General features: G+C 45.2%; 1 protein-coding gene across 1 annotated transcript in view; it reads left to right on the top strand.

Moving 5' to 3' along the window:
- Positions 1-17,125, top strand: part of lrba (LPS responsive beige-like anchor protein) — a 702,007-nt gene that overhangs the window by 102,503 nt on the left and 582,379 nt on the right. The window contains 4 exon segments of the mRNA XM_055158186.1: positions 857-978; positions 12,019-12,145; positions 13,224-13,343; positions 14,549-14,695. Of these exon segments, the coding sequence (XP_055014161.1) occupies positions 857-978; positions 12,019-12,145; positions 13,224-13,343; positions 14,549-14,695 (516 nt within the window).

Raw genomic sequence — 17,125 nt, 5'->3', positions numbered from 1 at the left:
CAGGACTGAACCAGGACTAAACCAGGACTAAACCAGGACTGAACCAGGACTGAACCAGGACTGAACCAGGACTGAACCAGGACTGAACCAGGACTGAACCAGGACTGAACCAGGACTAAACCAGAGGACTGAACCAGGACTGAACCAGGACTGAACCAGGACTGAACCAGGACTGAAACCAGGACTGAACCAGGACTGAACCAGGACTGAACCAGGACTGAAACCAGGACTAAACCAGGACTAAACCAGGACTGAACCAGGACTGAACCAGGACTAAACCAGGACTGAACCAGGACTGAACCAGGACTGAACCAGGACTAAACCAGGACTGAACCAGGACTAAACCAGGACTGAACCAGGACTAAACCAGGACTAAACCAGGACTAAACCAGGACTGAACCAGGACTGAACCAGGACTGAACCAGGACTAAACCAGGACTGAACCAGGACTGAACCAGGACTGAACCAGGACTGAACCAGGACTGAACCAGGACTGAACCAGGACTAAACCAGGACTAAACCAGGACTAAACCAGGTCTTTGATTAAATCATTAACGTTTTTATATTAAAATGATCTTTATTCTAAATTCTAAAATCATGTTGTCTGAGATCGCAATTTTCGGTCCAAAACTATTCAAAACATTCAGGCCTTTTTAAATAATGTTCTATAAATATAAGAGTTTTATTGTAGAAACTGTTAATTAAAATATTACATACCAGCCACCACATTTGAGTCATTTCATCTTTTTTTTAATCCAAAGCCTTGACTTGGAACACGCTGTGCTTTCTGCCTTTTGTGAATGTGGTTTTGAGTCTAATCACTTCTATATTTAACTTGTATCTTCTGTTTTTTTAGGCTATAGCTCTGCCTCCCATCGCAAAGTGGCCGTATCAGAATGGTTTTACATTCCACACCTGGCTCCGCATGGATCCCCTCAACAACATTAACGTGGACAAAGATAAGCCTTATCTGTACTGGTATGTGCCTTATTGTGTTTTTTATCTGCGTCTTTTTAATGCAAAACAGTGCGTGTGTGTGTGTAAAAGTGTATTGTGGTGCAGTGTAGTATCTCTGTATTTATTTAAAGGTCTTAACTTACACAAAACTGACTCTTGTGAGCTTTAAGTCACGTTATCTTGTCGTTTCCTCCTCAAAAACAGACCTGCAGTTGTGTTTTGTTTGAGTAATCCCGCGTTATTAGTCTGGCTACATCTCCAGAGCTCAGAATGTTCTGTTCCACATTGTGATGTAATTTAACAAAAGCTCAAAATTAGGTGAATCTATATTTAACAAAAGAGTCAGGCCCAACTGGGATAATTTAATCAAAACCGAACAGAACAAAACTAACGCACCAGACAAAAGATCAAGGATGTTTAAATACTGAAAGATGAACTAAAATGGAACACAAGAGGGAGGAAATTAAACTAAAGGATAAACTAAAACTAGTCACTTTGTCAAATTAACAATAAGGCAAGTGATTATAACTATACAGAAAATAACAGTGGTAATAAAGTAACTTGGAGCAAACTAGACAAAGTTTTTTTTTGGTCTATAAGTCGAGAGTTGCACCTGTCAAAAAATGTGTAATGAATAAGAAAAAACGTATATAAGTTGCATTTTTTGTTGGAAATTTATTTGATAAAATCAGAGACCAGGAACTGACTTTTCCTTTTGAAACTGAAGTTGTAGTAAAAACAATAGAAGAGAGAACAACAGACTGTTAACGTCACATATGAACAGTTCTTCAGATAAACTATAACATAAACAACAGAACAAGTTTAACAAACTCTCCATCTCACTCCAAATCACTAAATCCATTCAATTCTTCATCCTCGGTGTCACTTCTGAGGTAAACAGAGCGTCACTTCCTCTTCTGTGTCGCTGTCGTCAGACTCAGCATCAGTTCCAGTTAGAATTATTCGGGTCTTTCTGAATCCCGACAGGATGGTTTCGGTGTCACTGAAGTTCAGACTTTGTCCATCCATCCAGTGACTTCAGGAAAGTTTCATGGTTCATCCTCCTGGTGTCACAAGTTTCTCTCTCACTCCAAACTTTCTTTCTGCTGCTCGATTACTGTTTTCAGCTGAATATTTCACGACTTGCAGTTTGTAATCTGCAAAGTCTGATTTGGTTTTGGGGGCATTTGTGTTCAGTCTTCTCAGTCGTCTTTATAAGTTTGTTTAAAGCAGGCATGTCCAAAGTATGACCTGTGGGCCAAATGCGGCCCTCAGACAAATTTTTCTTGGCCCTCAGGCTTCCAGGTGAATTGGCTCAAATGACCTTGCATCAATTAAAATTTTACTTTTTACTGCAAGTTTTTTGAAACTCTACCTTGATAAAGATCATATTTAATATTTAGTGTTTGGTTTTAAGGATCTTAGAATGACCTTTTATTCTTGCTAACATGTTAAACATGCACATATTTTAATTATTCACTGTATTCAGCATCAGTCTACGGCCCTCGATCGTCCCTCTGCTTTGTCTGCGTTTAGATCTGTGGCCCTTGATGGAAAAAGTTTGGACGCCCCTGGTTTAAATGTTAAATTGTTCAGTGGTGCAGAAGTAACGGTGCGATCGACTGACATGATACAGACAGAACAGAGGCTCTTTCTGCAGGAGACATGCGCAGTAGAGCCAAGTGACAGTGGTACAGGAGGAACAGATACTCACACACAAAACTAGAGCGCCCCCTTGAGGCCGAAAATGTTAATACATAAGTCACACCTGAGTATAAGTCACAGGAAACACTGTTACGAACTGGCTCAGGGCTTCAACAAGAGGGAGTCCACACATGTTTTAAAAAATTGTACAAAAATAGATATTTATTTAAAAAAAAGCTCATTAGGTTGGGCCTCCCACTCTGGAATCTCGTAACAATCACTCAAACCATGAAAAAAAGTGACTTATAGTTCGAAAAATACAGTAAAGAATTCAGACATCAGCTCCTTTTTAGCTTTTGTTGAGTCGAGATTGGCAATTCAAGAGCTGAAATTATCCAAATGATTCTAGTGAAGGTGTTTTAAGTTTGGACGTAGACAAACTTTACTGATCCACAAGGGAAATTATTTGTCATTTATAATAATAAGAGTTTCTGATATTACCAGGTGACATCAGTGTTTTCAGTTTGAGAGAAGAACTCAGCGTACATCTGCTTCGTTTGTGCGTTAAACGTGTGAATGAAACGAAACAAAACACAACTCCGGGTCTGTTTGTGACGAGGAAACATTGGAACATAGATCAGGAAAATAGTGTAACATGATTTAAAGTCATAACTCAAGTTCTGTCAAAATTCTAATTCCTCCAACTGTCGCTCGTGTTGGGCGATCGGCGGCTCTTCCTCCGAGCTGCTGGAGAGTCTCTAATGAAGCTCTCCAGTTCTTTTTAAACGGCTTAATTTAGCAAATGACATGCAAAGTCCCATCTCTCTTGGACGCACAGATTATGGAAGAAGACGTCCGAAACACTACGGAGAGCGGCTCTATTTAAATCGTGTTTGGTTTTATATTTAAAGGCGACTCATTCAGTCTGTGTTCAGTCCTGTGTTACGCAAAACTGACCCATGTGAGCTTTAAAACGTGTTATAATGTTGTTTTAAGTTGTGTTTCGTATCGTTCACGCACGTCTGAGCGCATCTCCACCGTCTCAAACTGCTCTGTTCCAACTTGTGATGTCACGAAGTGGTAGTTTTCAAGTTAACAGCTGCCCAGACTGTTGCAGTGACGAGTAAAGCAGTTCATTTGAGGTTAAAAATAGCTGTTAAAAAGTGTAAAACTACCACTAAATGACATCACAAGTTGAAACTGAGCCTTGACTGATATATTATATGATAGACTTACTGTTAAGACTGTGCAAAGTGGCAAAAAACAAAATCACCGGTTTTCACATTTACGGATAATTTTCTACTGTTTTATTTTATTTTTTTTATCATTAATTTTTCATTAAGAATATTACAACATATACATTCCATTGTACATATCATGTGTTTTTTTATTTCCCCCCTCCTCCCTTCCCTCCCTCCTCCTCCTCTCCCCCTCTCTCTCCTCCCTCCTCCCTCCCCTCCCCTCCTCTCCTCCCTCCTCCCTCCTCCCCCTCCCCCTCTTCCCTGCCCTCCTCCTCCCTCCTCTTCCTCTCTTCCCTCCCTCCCTCCTCTCCTCCTTCCCTCCTCCCTCCTCTCCTCTCTTCTCCCTCCCTCTCCTCCTCCCTCCCTCCTCTCTTTCCCTCCCTCCCTCTCCCCTCTCTTCCCTCCCCCTCTCCTCCTCCCTCCTCCTCCCTCTCCTCTCCTCCCTCCCTCCCTCTCTCTCTCCTCCCCCTCTCTTCTTCCTCTCTCCTCTCCCCTCCCCTCCTCTCTTCCCTCCCTCCTCTCTTCCCTCCCTCCTCCTCTCCTCCCTCCTCCTCTCTTCCTCCTCCCCTTCCCTCCCCTCCTCTCTTCCCTCCCCCCTCTTTCCTCCTCCCTCCTCCCTCCTCCCTCCTCTCTTCCCTCCCCTCCTCCTCCTCTCCCTCCCTCTCCTCCCTCCTCCCTCCTCTCCTCCTCCCTCTCCTCCCTCCTCTCTTCCCTCCCCTCCTCTCCCTCCCTCCCCCCCTCCCCTCCTCCCCTTCTCCTCCCTCCCCTCCCTCCTCCTTCCCTCCTCCTCCTCTCTTCCCTCCCTCTCTCTCTCCCTCCCTCCTCCCCTCCCTCCTCCCTCCTCTCCTTCCTCCCTCCTCTCTCTCCTCCCCTCCTCTCCTCCCTCCCCTCCTCTCTTCCCTCTCTTCCTCCTCTCTCTTCCTCCCTCTTCTCCTCCCTCCTCCTCCTCCCTCCCTCCTCTCCTCCTCCTCCCTCCCCTCCTCCCTCCTCCTCTCTCCTCCCTCCCTCTCTCCTCCCTCCCTCTCCCTCCTCTCTCCTCCTCCCTCCTCCCTCTCCTCCCCTCCTCCCCCTCCCCTCCCTCCCTCCCTCCCTCCCCTCCCCCTCCTCCCTCCTTCTCCCTCCCTCCTCCCTCCTCCTCCTCCCCTCCTCTCCTCTCTCCCTCCTCTCTTCCCTCCCCTCCTTCCTCTCCTCCTCCCTCCTCTCTTCTCTCCTCCTCTCTTCTCCTCCCCCCTCTCTCTTCCTCCTCTCTTCCCTCCCCTCCTCTCCTCCCCTCCTCTCTTCCTTCCTCCCTCTCCTCTCCTCCCCTCCTCTCCCCTCCTCTCTTCCCCTCCTCCTCCTCCCTCTCTCCTCCCTCCCCTCCTCTCTTCTCCCTCCCTCCTCCCTCCCTCCCTCCTCTCTCCCTCCCTCCTCTCCTCCTCCCTCCCTCCTCTCTCCTCCCTTCCCTCCCCTCCCTCCCTCCCTCTCTCTCCTCCTCCCTCCCTCCTCCCTCCCTCCTCTCTTCCCTCCCCTCCTCTCTTCCTCCTCTCTTCCCTCTCCCTCCTCTCTCACCTCCTCTCTTCCCTCCCCTCCTCCCTCGCTCTCCTCCCTCCCTCCTCCTCTCTTCCTCCCTCCCTCTCCCTTCCTCTCTTCCCTCCCTCCCTCCTCCCTCCCTCCCCTCCTCTCCTCCTCCCTCCCTCCTCTGTTCTTCCCTCCTCTCCCCTCTCTTCCCTCCCCTCTCTCTTCCTTCCTCTCTCTCCCCTCCCTCCCTCCTCTCCTCTCTCCCTCCCTCCCTCCTCTCCTCTCTTTCCCTCCCCTCCTCTCTCCCTCCCTCCTCCCTCCTCCTCTCCTTCCTCTCTTCCCTCCCTCTCTCTTCCCTTCCCTCCTCTCCCTCCCTCCCCTCCCTCCCTCCCCTCCTCCCTCCTCCCCTCCTCTCCTCTCTTCCCTCCTCCTCTCTTCCCTCCCTCCCTCCTCTCTCCCTTCCTCCTCTCCTCCCTCTCCTCCTCCTCCTCCTCTCCTCCTCTCCCTCCTCCTCTCCTTCCCTCCCCTCCTCTCCTCCTCCTCCTCCCTCCCTCCCTCCTCTCTTCCTCCCCTCCTCTCTCCTCCCCTCCTCTCCTCCCTCCCTCCTACCTCCTCCCTCACCTCCTCTCTCCCTTCCCTCCTCTGTTCCCTCCCCTGCCTCCTCTCTTCCCTCCCTCCTCTCCTCCCTCCCTCCCTCCCTCTCTCCTCCTCCCTCCCTCTCCCTCCCCTCTCTCTCTCCCTCACCCTCCTCTCTCTTCCCTCCCTCCTCGTTCTTCCTCCCTCTCCCCCTCTCTCTCTTCCTCCCCTCCCTCTTCCTCCCTCCCCTCCTCTCTTCTCCCTCCCCTCCCTCCCTCTCTTCCTCCCCTCCTCTCCTCCTCCCTCCCCTCCCTTCCCTCCCTCCCTCTCTTCCCTCCACCTCCTCTCCTCCTTCCCTCTCCCTCCTCTCTTCCCTTCCCTCCTCTGTCCTCCCTCTCCCTCGCTCCTCCTCTCCTCCCTCCCTCCCTCCCCTCCTCTCCTCCTCCTCCTCCTCCCTCTCCCCTCCTCTCTCCCTCCCTCCTCCCCTCTCCCTCCCCTCCTTCTTCCTCCCTCCCTCCCTCCTCTCCTCCCCTCTCCCTCCTCCCCCTCTGTCCTCCTCCTCTCCCTCCTCTCTCCCTCTCTCCCTCTCTCCTCCTCTCCCCCCTCTCTCTCCTCCCCCTCTTCCCTCCCTCCTCTCTCCTCCTCCCCCTCCTCCTCCTCTCTCTCCCTCCTCCCTCCTCTCTTCCTCTCCCTCACTCCCCTCCTCTCTTCCCTCCCTCCTCTCTTCCTCCCCTCTCCCCTCCTCTCTCCCTCCTCCTCTGTTCCCTCCCCTCGCCTCCTCTCTTCCCTCCCCTCCTCTCCTCCCTCCCTCCCCTCCTCCCTCCCCTCCTCCTCTCTCTCTCCCCTCTCCTCCTCTCTCCCTCCTCCCTCCCCTCCTCTCTCCCTCCTCCCTCCCTCCCTCTTCCCTCCCCTCTTCCCCTCCCTCCCTCTCCCTCCCTCTCTCCCTCCCTCTTCCTCCCCCCTCCCCTCCTCCCTCCTCTCCCTCCCCTCCTCCTCCTCCCTCCCTCCCTCCCTCTCCCTCTCCTCCCCTCCTCTCTCTCCTCCCTCCTCTCTTCCTCCCTCCTCTTCCCTCCCTCCTCTCCTCCCTCCCCTCCCCTCCTCCCTCCTCCTCCTCCTCTCCTCTCTCCTCCCCTCCTCTCCTCCTCCCTCCCCTCCCTCCTCTCCCTCTCCCTCCCCTCCTCTCTCCCTCCCCTCCTCTCCTCCTTCCCCTCCCCTCGCCTCCTCTCTTCCCTCCCCTCCTCTCTTCCCTCCCCTCCCCTCCTCTCTTCCCTCACCTCCTCCCTCCCTCTCCTCCTCTCTTCCTCCCCCCTCCCCTCCCCTCCTCCTTCCCCCTCCTCTCTTCCCTCCCTCCTCTCTCCCTCCCCTCCTCTCCCTCCCCTCCCCTCCCCTCCCTCCTCCCCTCCCCTCCCTCCTCTCCCCTCCCCTCCTCTTCCCTCCCTCCTCTCTTCCCTCCCTCCCTCCTCCTCCCACCCCCCGCTTACTGTTTTATTTAAAGAAACACAAACATTGGGGCTTTCAGTCTTTATTTCACTGACATCATCACCAAGTTAATCAAAACAACTGGGTCGATGGCAAAGGAGAAATTAAATTTTGTTTTCAAATGTTTTATTGTGGAAAAAAATTTTTATCTCTTGATGATGAATAATTAATCCATTTGCGAAGAGATATGGATATGGACACAGACCAACAGCCTCTCCTCACCAGAAATATGTCCCTATCCCTACGGATGTAACAATAACTGAAATATCGTGATATCGCATCGTCAAAGTTCTCACAATAATATCGTGGACCATCACAATATATCGAATTACAAGTCTGTTTGCTTAAATGAAGAGATATGATGCAGCAACAGCTAAAAAAAAGACAGAGGGAACTACATAGACCATGATCCTTTGCTCCGTTTCAGTGCAGACGACAAGAAGAAGCAACAGTTCTAACACTTTTACGTCTTAGTTCTTTGGATTAAGTCTTGTCAAGGCATTTTAAGAGGAAAAAGTAGCATATTAACAGTTGTTAGCTCCACAAAATATCACAATAAATATCGCACCGTGACATGTATGCATTCTCATGATATATCAATAAATATCGTACCTTGAGGTTCATATCGTGACAATATTGTATCGTGAGACTTGGATATCGTTACACTCCTACCTGCCCCGTCTCCTCCCCGAGTTTATGCCCCCCAAGTCTCTGCCCCAAGTCTCTGCCCCTGAGTATTTGAGCTCTGAGTATTTATACAGAAATACAAGTTACATATCAAAGCAGAGTGACTTTTGTTTCAGAGGCTGGTGCTAAATAAACACGCACATGCCTTTACACATGTTCATGACTGATCTACAAATCACATTCATTTACACAAAGACAGATTTAGGGCATGTCCACACGACAACGTTTTTTGGTCGAAATTGTAAAGTTTGTATTCATTTTGGCCTTTCGACCACGCAGAGCCGGCATTTCGGGTGGGCAAAAAGTTTTTTGAGATTGTGTTCCAGAGTGGAGAAATCTGAGAATGGTGATGTCGTGTTGTCGTGTGGACGAGCAAACCGCAGCTTTTGGAAAACGATGACGTCGCGACCCCGTCATCACCAGAGTCCTCCGCAGCCCTCGAACTGGCCTCCACAGAGCGCAGGAGCGTTTGCCGAAATGTGACGCCCAGCAACTGAGAGACGCTGTTAACACTAATGCTAACGACAGATTACGCACGCAAATCAATAACAAAGATTATTTACGAGTAATTAAACTGTTGGATTTTCAGACCAAGTTATTCTAATTCTCATCCTAATCTTATGACTTAAAAGGAAAACTTAGGTTTAACTTTTGCAAAACAAAATGGTTATATTTTTGGGACACATCTAAAACTGTGACCTTAAAGTAAAAAAAAAAAAACTGCGATGGGATCTGCATTATTAAATATTATTATCATTGTGGTGGTGTACTCAGTGCTCCCTTGACGTCTGGACGTGAATATTTCTTGATCCGACGTGTGTGGATTAGGGACGGGCATTCGATGAAATTTTCTTAATCGATCGTCGAGAGAATTAACGATCGATTATCGATTAATCATTAACGTTTTTATATTAAAATGATCATCATTATTATTACTATCTGCACTAATCTGCATAAATAAATTCAACTTTACAACATATAAACCGTAACGACTCTAGAGCCACATCAGCCCGTTTGACATTATAATGTGTTTAATTCAGTTTTGTTCAAATCTCACAGAAACGAAACTTAAAACCACATCGTTAATTTACATAAACTAAGTGAAGATAAAACTCCAGCTCTTGTGTCGCTGATGTGGTTCAACTTCTGTCGGATTAAAAGACATGACTCAGGTGAATACAGGTTAGTGTGACCAGATTTTGTGTTTGTCAAAACCAGGACAGCGTACGGGGGGAGGGGGGCGGGGCCTCGTCATCCACATTGAGCGACTCTCACCTGGAAAAACTTTTTCCCACTGGACACAGAAACATATGTGCTGCTTTATACACTGTGCACATGGACTCACACTTGTCCCAACGCAACGGAAAGTGTGTGGAATTTCTTGTACAAATCCTCGTTAAATCCACATTTGTGCTTCGGTTCGTTACAGACTGACCCACTGTTTGTGTCTCGCTCCTTCTGATGCAGAGACACATGTACACACCTGTTTGGTCACAATACACACAACAACCTACATTCGGTTTGTCGATTAAAATTAACGTAATCGATGAAATTCTTAATGATCAATTATCGATTAATCGACTAATCATGCCCATCCCTAGTGTGGACGCAAACTTTTTTCAGCCCGTAAAAGAAAAAATCCAGGAGCGTTGTTGTGTGGACGTCACCTGAGAGAGAAATCTTTCCACAATGTGAATTTCCATCACGTGTTTATTTAGGTGGAAAACATTTCGCAGCTCATCCAAACTGGTCAGACGCTGGTGGACACTTCCTTACATCTGTCTGAAGGAGTTAACTAACTACTCTGAAACTAACACCCTACTTGTTTACAGTTTCTGTTTGTTAGCTCGGCCTGTTCATGTGTATTGAGTGAAGGGTCATATCAGTCTGATCATTCAGGCCTGTAGTGAGTGTTTTCACACCTCTGGCCCTGACCTGACTGCCCCTGTTGTTCTTTGTTTTAGGTTTTAGTTTGGAGTTGTAAACAGGAGACACATGATGTCTGAGGCCTTCATTTCTGTTCAAGGAAGGATCTTTCCTACCAACTGGACCCATGATTTCAGTGATCCAAACAGAGCAGACTGAAAATGCTGTAACACAAAAGAAGTGGACTTTATTCCTCCACAGTGTCGTCTGCTCCAGACCTCGGGCTGTTACTGAGACGAGCTCTGATTAAAAAGCACTGAGCTGATCATTGACATTTTAAACCACTGCAGCTCGGCTCAGTTAAAACGTAATTCATTGCACAGGCCTATTTATAGTTTCTGCTCTGCTGATACTTTTCAGTGACATCAGGCTCTGAGTGTTGTACGTGTATGTCTATGGTGGAATGTTCAGCTGTTACCATAGTGACACAATGCACAGATTAAAAAAAAAAACACTGTCAAAAACACTGTCAAAATGTTATAGTTTTTGCCTTGGTGACACTTTTCAGTGACATCAGGCTCTGAGTGTTGTACATGTATGTCTATGGTGGAATGTTCAGCTGTTACCATAGTGACACAATGCACAGATTAAAAAAAAAAAAAAATGTCAAAAAACACGGTCAAACATTGTCAAAAATGTTATAATTCTTGCCCTACTGATAGTTTTCAGTGCCTCAGGCTGTGGGTGTTGTGCATGTATGTCTATGGCAGATTGTTTAGCAGTTACCATGGTCACACAATGCACAGATTAACAAACACTGTCAAAAAAAACACTGTCAAACACTGTCAAAAAAGTTAGTTTATGCTCTTCTGATACTTTGCAGTGACATCAGGCTGCGGGTGTTCTACATATATGTCTATGGTGAATTGTTCAGCAGTTACCACTGTGACACAATGCACAGATTAGCAAACACTGTCAAAAAATGTTATAGTTTTTGCTTTGCTGATACTTTTCAGTGATGTCAGGCTGCGGGTGTTCTACATGTATGTCTATGGTGGAATGTTCAGCAGTTACTATGGTGCCACAATGCACAGATTAAAAAAAAAAAAAAAAAAAACACTGTCAGAAAAGTTAGAGATTTTGCTCTACTGGTACTTTTCAGTGACGCCAGGCTTCAGGTGTTGTACATGTATGTCTATGGCAGATTATTCAGAAGTTACCATGGTGACACAATGCACAGATTAGAAAACACTGTCAAAAAAAAACTGTCAAAAAACTCTGTCAAACACTGTCACAAAAGTTATAGTTCCTGCTCTGCTGGTACTTTTCAGTGACGTCAGGCTGTGGGTGTTCTACATGTATGTCTATGGCAGATTGTTCAGTCAGTAACACAGTCAAAAAACACTGTCAAAAAAGTTAAAAAAAAAAAAAAAACTTTCTAAAGGAGCTCTTCCTGGCATCTTTAAATTGTCAAAAAAAGTTAGTTTTTGCTCTGTTAGTACTTTTCAGTGACGTCAGGCTGCGGGTGTTCTACATGTATGTCTATGGTGGATTGTTTAGCAGTTACCATGGTTACACAATGCACAGGTTAACATTATTAACAAAGCCTGTCAAAAACCCTGTCAAAAAGTTATTTTTTGCTCTACCATGGTGACACAATGCACAGATTAACAAACACTGTCAAAAAAATGGTATGATTGTCTGAAAACTGGAGACAAAATAGAAAATGGATTTAAAGAGCACATTTTCTGGAGCCTGTGATCAGTCCGAGCGTTTGTGGTTCTTTTTAGGAGTTTAAAAATCAAATCTCCTGTTGTAGTTCCAACTAAACCAGCTCTTTTTGGTCAGATTATGTAAAAATAAAGGTCAGATTAAAGTCTAGCAAACCCCAGACAGAGCAGTGCTTACAGTTAGCATCACACCACCAGGGAATGTTGAGGACAAAGCTGCGAAGTGTAAATCTGAAAGAGGAAATTTGTTTCTGTTCTGATTTTGAAACATTTGTACCTTTACTTGGAACTCCCTTTTTCTAACAGTTGAAATAAACACGTGTATTTTTCTTTTTTTGCAGTTTCCGCACCAGTAAAGGCCTGGGCTACTCCGCACACTTCGTCGGCGGGTGTTTGATAGTCACCTCTCTGAAGTCCAAGGGCAAAGGTTTCCAGCACTGTGTCAAATACGACTTCAAGCCGCAAAAGGTAAGAACGGCAGCGCACGGACCAGAGCGGATCACTGCGCCGTAATCCGACTCCGGGCTCCGTACTTCATTCTCGTCGTGATTTATCAGCTGTGTTCAGGCTAAATCCTTCCTATAAATCTTGAACCTTGTTGTATAAAAGGAACTCGTGGCTCTTGGGAGACTTGAACACTGAATTAGAGAGAGTCTGACAAATGCTGACAGATCTGTTTTTCTAACTTATCTCTCTCAGGTTTTCAGAGCTTTTAACCACGCAAACGTCCACTGCTCTGCGCTGTTTACTTTGTTTTCCGATGTATGTTTTCTTAATCTGTGACACATGTAGGATTCGGTTACTGTGTAATAATTTTGGTACAAATTTTGGCGGAAATAATCTGCTACTCACTTGCGAGATGTGCTACAGAGCTCTTTGGTGTGATGAAATTTACGGTGACGTCTGCTCCCATTGGACACCACAGTTTTCTAATGTAAAAGTCAATGTTGTTTCCTTTATGAAATCGTTTTAGTTGTTCAATTTCTAACATAATGAACCTCGGGCGTCATAGATTAAATTAAATTTTCCCCGGACATGTCAGTTTTTTGCGTCCTGTTCTGGGTGTCCGGGTTTTTTTTGTTTTTTTTTAAGTGATGCAAATGTCCCGGTTTTCATGATCTTTCATTATTGCCATTAAACTGAGCGTCTCTTGTAGCATCTGTAACTCAGAAGGAGCGAGCAGAAACAAACAATCGGTCAGTCTGCACACACCGAAGCACAAATGCACATTTAACGATGACTTGTACAAGAAATTCTCCGTTTTCTGTCCTGGTCGGGACAAGTGGGAGGCCGTGTGCACAGGTTGCGAGGTGAGAGTAGCTCAATGTAGAAGCTGCTAGAAGTTCCGTTCAGAACCCTACGCAATCATGTTTGAGCACGGCATGACTCTAAATTCCTACTGTGAGTGCGCCCTAAGAAAACTCCCAAATCAGTTATAAATATTGAAATAAACAATGCATCAAGAAGCAATAATTACAGATAAAATAATAAACTAGAGATAAAATGGATAAAAAAGTGTATAAAACAACTGTCTCTGTCTTTTCAGTGGTACATGGTGTCTCTGGTCCACGTCTACAACCGCTGGAAGAACTGTGAGATCAGCTGCTACGTGAACGGGGAGCTCGCCTCTTTCGGGGACATCTCGTGGTTTGTCAGCACCAGTGATGTAAGTAACAGTGATTTTAGACACACGGCCAGTCAAACGTTTGGACACACCCTCTTATTCCACTCACTTTGATTTCTCTCCAGCGACTAAGTCAGGAATCAGAAAACACTATACGGTTTGTAAGAACCCTGGAAGTTGTAGACCGTGCACCGGCCAATCAGTGAAGAGCTGAACCAACCCGAGTTGCAAGAGCAGACTGTTTACTCTGTCCTCCTTTGAACTTCCTTTGTCAAATACAAACTTTGCATTTTTTATTGCCTCTTTAATTTGCAAGTTCGTCTTGCAGAAACGACAATGATCACTGACACACATGTTCACTCTCTGCTTTGTTTGCTGTGGTGCCAACAGTTACTTGCTTGGATGCCACTGAGCGTTCCGGCACATTACGTACGTCACGAACAGATGGCAGCGATTCGTTAAATAAAAAAAAGGCGGGTACGGTCAGACGGTTTCCACGAAGTGAAACCGGCTGATGAATCAGGCTAACAATGAAGAGCACCAAAAAGACAATTTTGCATCATCTCTGTACATCCAAGTAGCACTCCTCCTGAAATGATTTTCACTTCACAGCTGTGCCTCAAGAAATGCCAAAAGTGTGAAGTGATCAAAGCAAAGGGTCTAAAACAATTCTTTAGTTATTTTTAGTTTATTTTTAGTTTGCTATGTGTCCATTACATATCACTATAATAGAAGTGGACTAAAGGAGTTGGACGTTCAGCGTTCAGTTCCAGTCAAATGAGGCTCAAAATTTGGAGCTGAGTTCCATATTAGGCATAGAAATTGATTTATTAACCAAAACACGAAATAAAAACACCAGGATCATGTAGAGCGGGTTAATACGAACATTTTCAGACCAAAATATGAAACCTGACAGCAGCAGTTACAGAGATGGAGGCAACGTTTTTTCATTACTAAGCAAATTGAAGCCAGAGTCGATGGAGCCAGAAGCACGCCCTTGTTCATTTGGAACTTGCAGGTTTGCTACTGTATGTCCATTTATATACAGTCTGTGGTCTGTTCATAGTTTTGATGTTTTCCTTGAAAATCCACAATTGAAATGAAGAAGAAACATGAATTTAAAAGTGTCCAAACGTTTGACTAAAACGTATTTCCTTTTTTAACTCATGAAACCGTGTGATTGAAGTCCAGCGCTCTTTTCTTCTTCCGACCTTCTCGCTGATCTCTTTTCCTCCTGACGGTTGCAGACGTTTGATAAGTGCTTCCTGGGCTCCTCGGAGACGGCGGACGCCAACCGAGTGTTCTGTGGACAGATGGGGGCCGTTTACCTGTTTTCTGAAGCGCTCAGTGCCGCTCACATCCTCGCCGTCTATCAGCTGGGCCCAGGCTACCAGGTACGACTCCTTAAAGGCGCACTGTGTCACTTTTTGGGTTGGGGGGGGTCCGTCACATGCTTGTTTCTATGGATACGGTCATTGCTCAACTTTACGTTTATTCAATTAGAGGTGGTTTTGTCGCTCAAAAACACCCACGCAGATCTGACCTGTAACTCGGTCTGGTTTGGTCCACACTGTGAAACCTTCTAGTATCATCTCCATGGAGAAAAACATTTGACAAACCCTCCACCAGAAAAGTTACGCAGTGCACCTTTAAATCTCTGTTAAAAGGTCCATATCCTCCTGGGACCTGAAGAAGAAAAAAAGTGTTTTGCAATATATATTTGTGTGTGATTTTTCTATATGTTTGATGGTAAATGAACCAGTACGACGGAGTATAAAGGTCAGATAAAAAAATAATAAAATGCTGGCGCTACGAGAATAAAGTCATGATTTTACGAAAATAAAGTCGTAAATTTACAAGAATAAAGTAGTAATTTTATGAGATTAAAGTCGTAGTCAAAATAAAGTGGTAGTATTATGAGAATATCGGCTGCTTGGAAAGTGTGAACGAGTGGAGAATGGAGAATTTGGAGCATTTTGTAAAGGAGAAGAATCTGTGTATCGTTCGTTCATTCGACTGAACAAGGACTGAATCAGGACTAAATCAGGTCCGGAACCAAACCAGAAAGACCAGGATTGAGACCGGGGCCAGACCGGGACTGAAAACTGTTTAGTCCTAGTTTAGTCCTGGTTTAAGTCACGGAAATGGGAAATGGTGTTTCCGTGACTTTAAAATGTGATGCGGGACTAATGCGCCGCATACGGACTGAACCAGGACTGAACCGGGACTGAACCGGGACTGAACCAGGACTGAACCAGGACTGAACCAGGACTGAACCGGGACTAAACCAGGACTAAACCTTTTTCAGTCCTGGTCCTGTTCCCGGTCTCAGTCCTGGTCTCAGTTCTTGTCTGATCCCGGTCTCAGTCTTGGTCCCTAACTCAGTCCTTGTCTAAGTCCTGGTCTCAGACCTCGTTTAGTCCTGGTTTAGTCCTGGTTTAGGCCTGGTTCAGTCCGGAGGCGCAAATAATGAAGAAAATAGTTGGTTTTCTTATTTTTGGTTTTATATTGAAAAACAAGGTTCTTCTTCTGCCGCATTTTTCACTTTGACTTTGATTTTATTACGACTTCATTCTCGTAATATTAGAACTTTACTCTCATAATATTACGACTTTATTTTAACTTCGACTTTATTCTCATAATATTACAACTTTATTTTAACTTCGACTTTATTCTCGTAAAATTGTGACTTTATTCCTGTAAACTTACGACTTTATTCTCGTGAAATTACGAGTTTTTCTGGCTTCGGCTTTATTCTCATAATATTATGACTTTAATGTCGAAATGTTACGACTTTATTCTCGTAGCGCCAAAATTCTTATTTCTTTTAATCTGACCCTTATACTCCGTCGTACCTTAGCGTTTAGATTTTGTTCATTTTATTTTTATTTATAATTTTTTAACATGTAATAGACACCGTGGACGTTTTGGTGTTAAGTCCATTTGAAGTAAACAACCAACAAAAACAACTTTTTTCGATGACCAACATCTCTGACAAGCTTCTACAGCTGCCTCAAAACGTTTTTAGACTCCCATTTAATTTCTTTTTTAAATTTTTTTATCATAGTGCAGTCACAAACTAACTCCTATTAAGTGTTTTGTTTTTTATCCTGGACATGATCGTGTTCTATAATCCCCCATCCCTGTTTAGGCAGAGGAACCGAGTCCCTCTCATTAAGAGTCTGTTTCAAAACCCTTAAAAGAAAGACGGGTGAACTCAGTGTCCACGATAAAGGACACAAATGAATGGAGGATATTACGCTATTTTTTTAAAATTTATGTTATTATGTTGTTTCCTCATCACAAACAGACTTCGAGTCGTGTTTTGTTTCATTCACAAATGTTTAACGCACAAACCCCGGCACCTTTATGCTGCGTTCGTTTGTCCATCCGTCTCCCGCTCGGATGTCGGATATGATGTCACGTCCACGCTTCAACCGTTTTATTATGTTTCGTGTGTCCGTCTTGGAGAAAAACGTGGACAACAAACGGAAAGCTGTTGTTGCTTTAGCACTGGTCGAGTACCAGGCTTCAAAATAAGTCTGTGCTTCAACGACACAACCTCCAGGAAGAATTCAGAATAAATAATATAATTCGGTATAAACAGTATAATTCAGTATGTTAGTGAAGTGAAAGTGTTGGTGTCGTGTGATAGTCGATCATTCTGTGCACTTTAGCGAGCAGGAAATGGGCTAAAAACAGAGTACAAGACCGACCACCAAACCCACAGGCAGTGATACACACGCAGTAAAGTACAACAGTATCAGAGGTGGGACCAAGTTAATAAATGTTTAGTTGTAATTAACTCAGCACTGACAATAAGA

The sequence above is a fragment of the Boleophthalmus pectinirostris genome, unplaced genomic scaffold (assembly GCF_026225935.1).
Source record: "Boleophthalmus pectinirostris isolate CB_2022bp ecotype Guang Dong unplaced genomic scaffold, ASM2622593v1 HiC_scaffold_22, whole genome shotgun sequence".
In the NCBI taxonomy this organism is placed as follows: Eukaryota; Metazoa; Chordata; class Actinopteri; order Gobiiformes; family Gobiidae; genus Boleophthalmus; species Boleophthalmus pectinirostris.
Note: the sequence above shows the minus strand (reverse complement) of the source record. Positions and strands in the feature narration are given on the sequence as shown.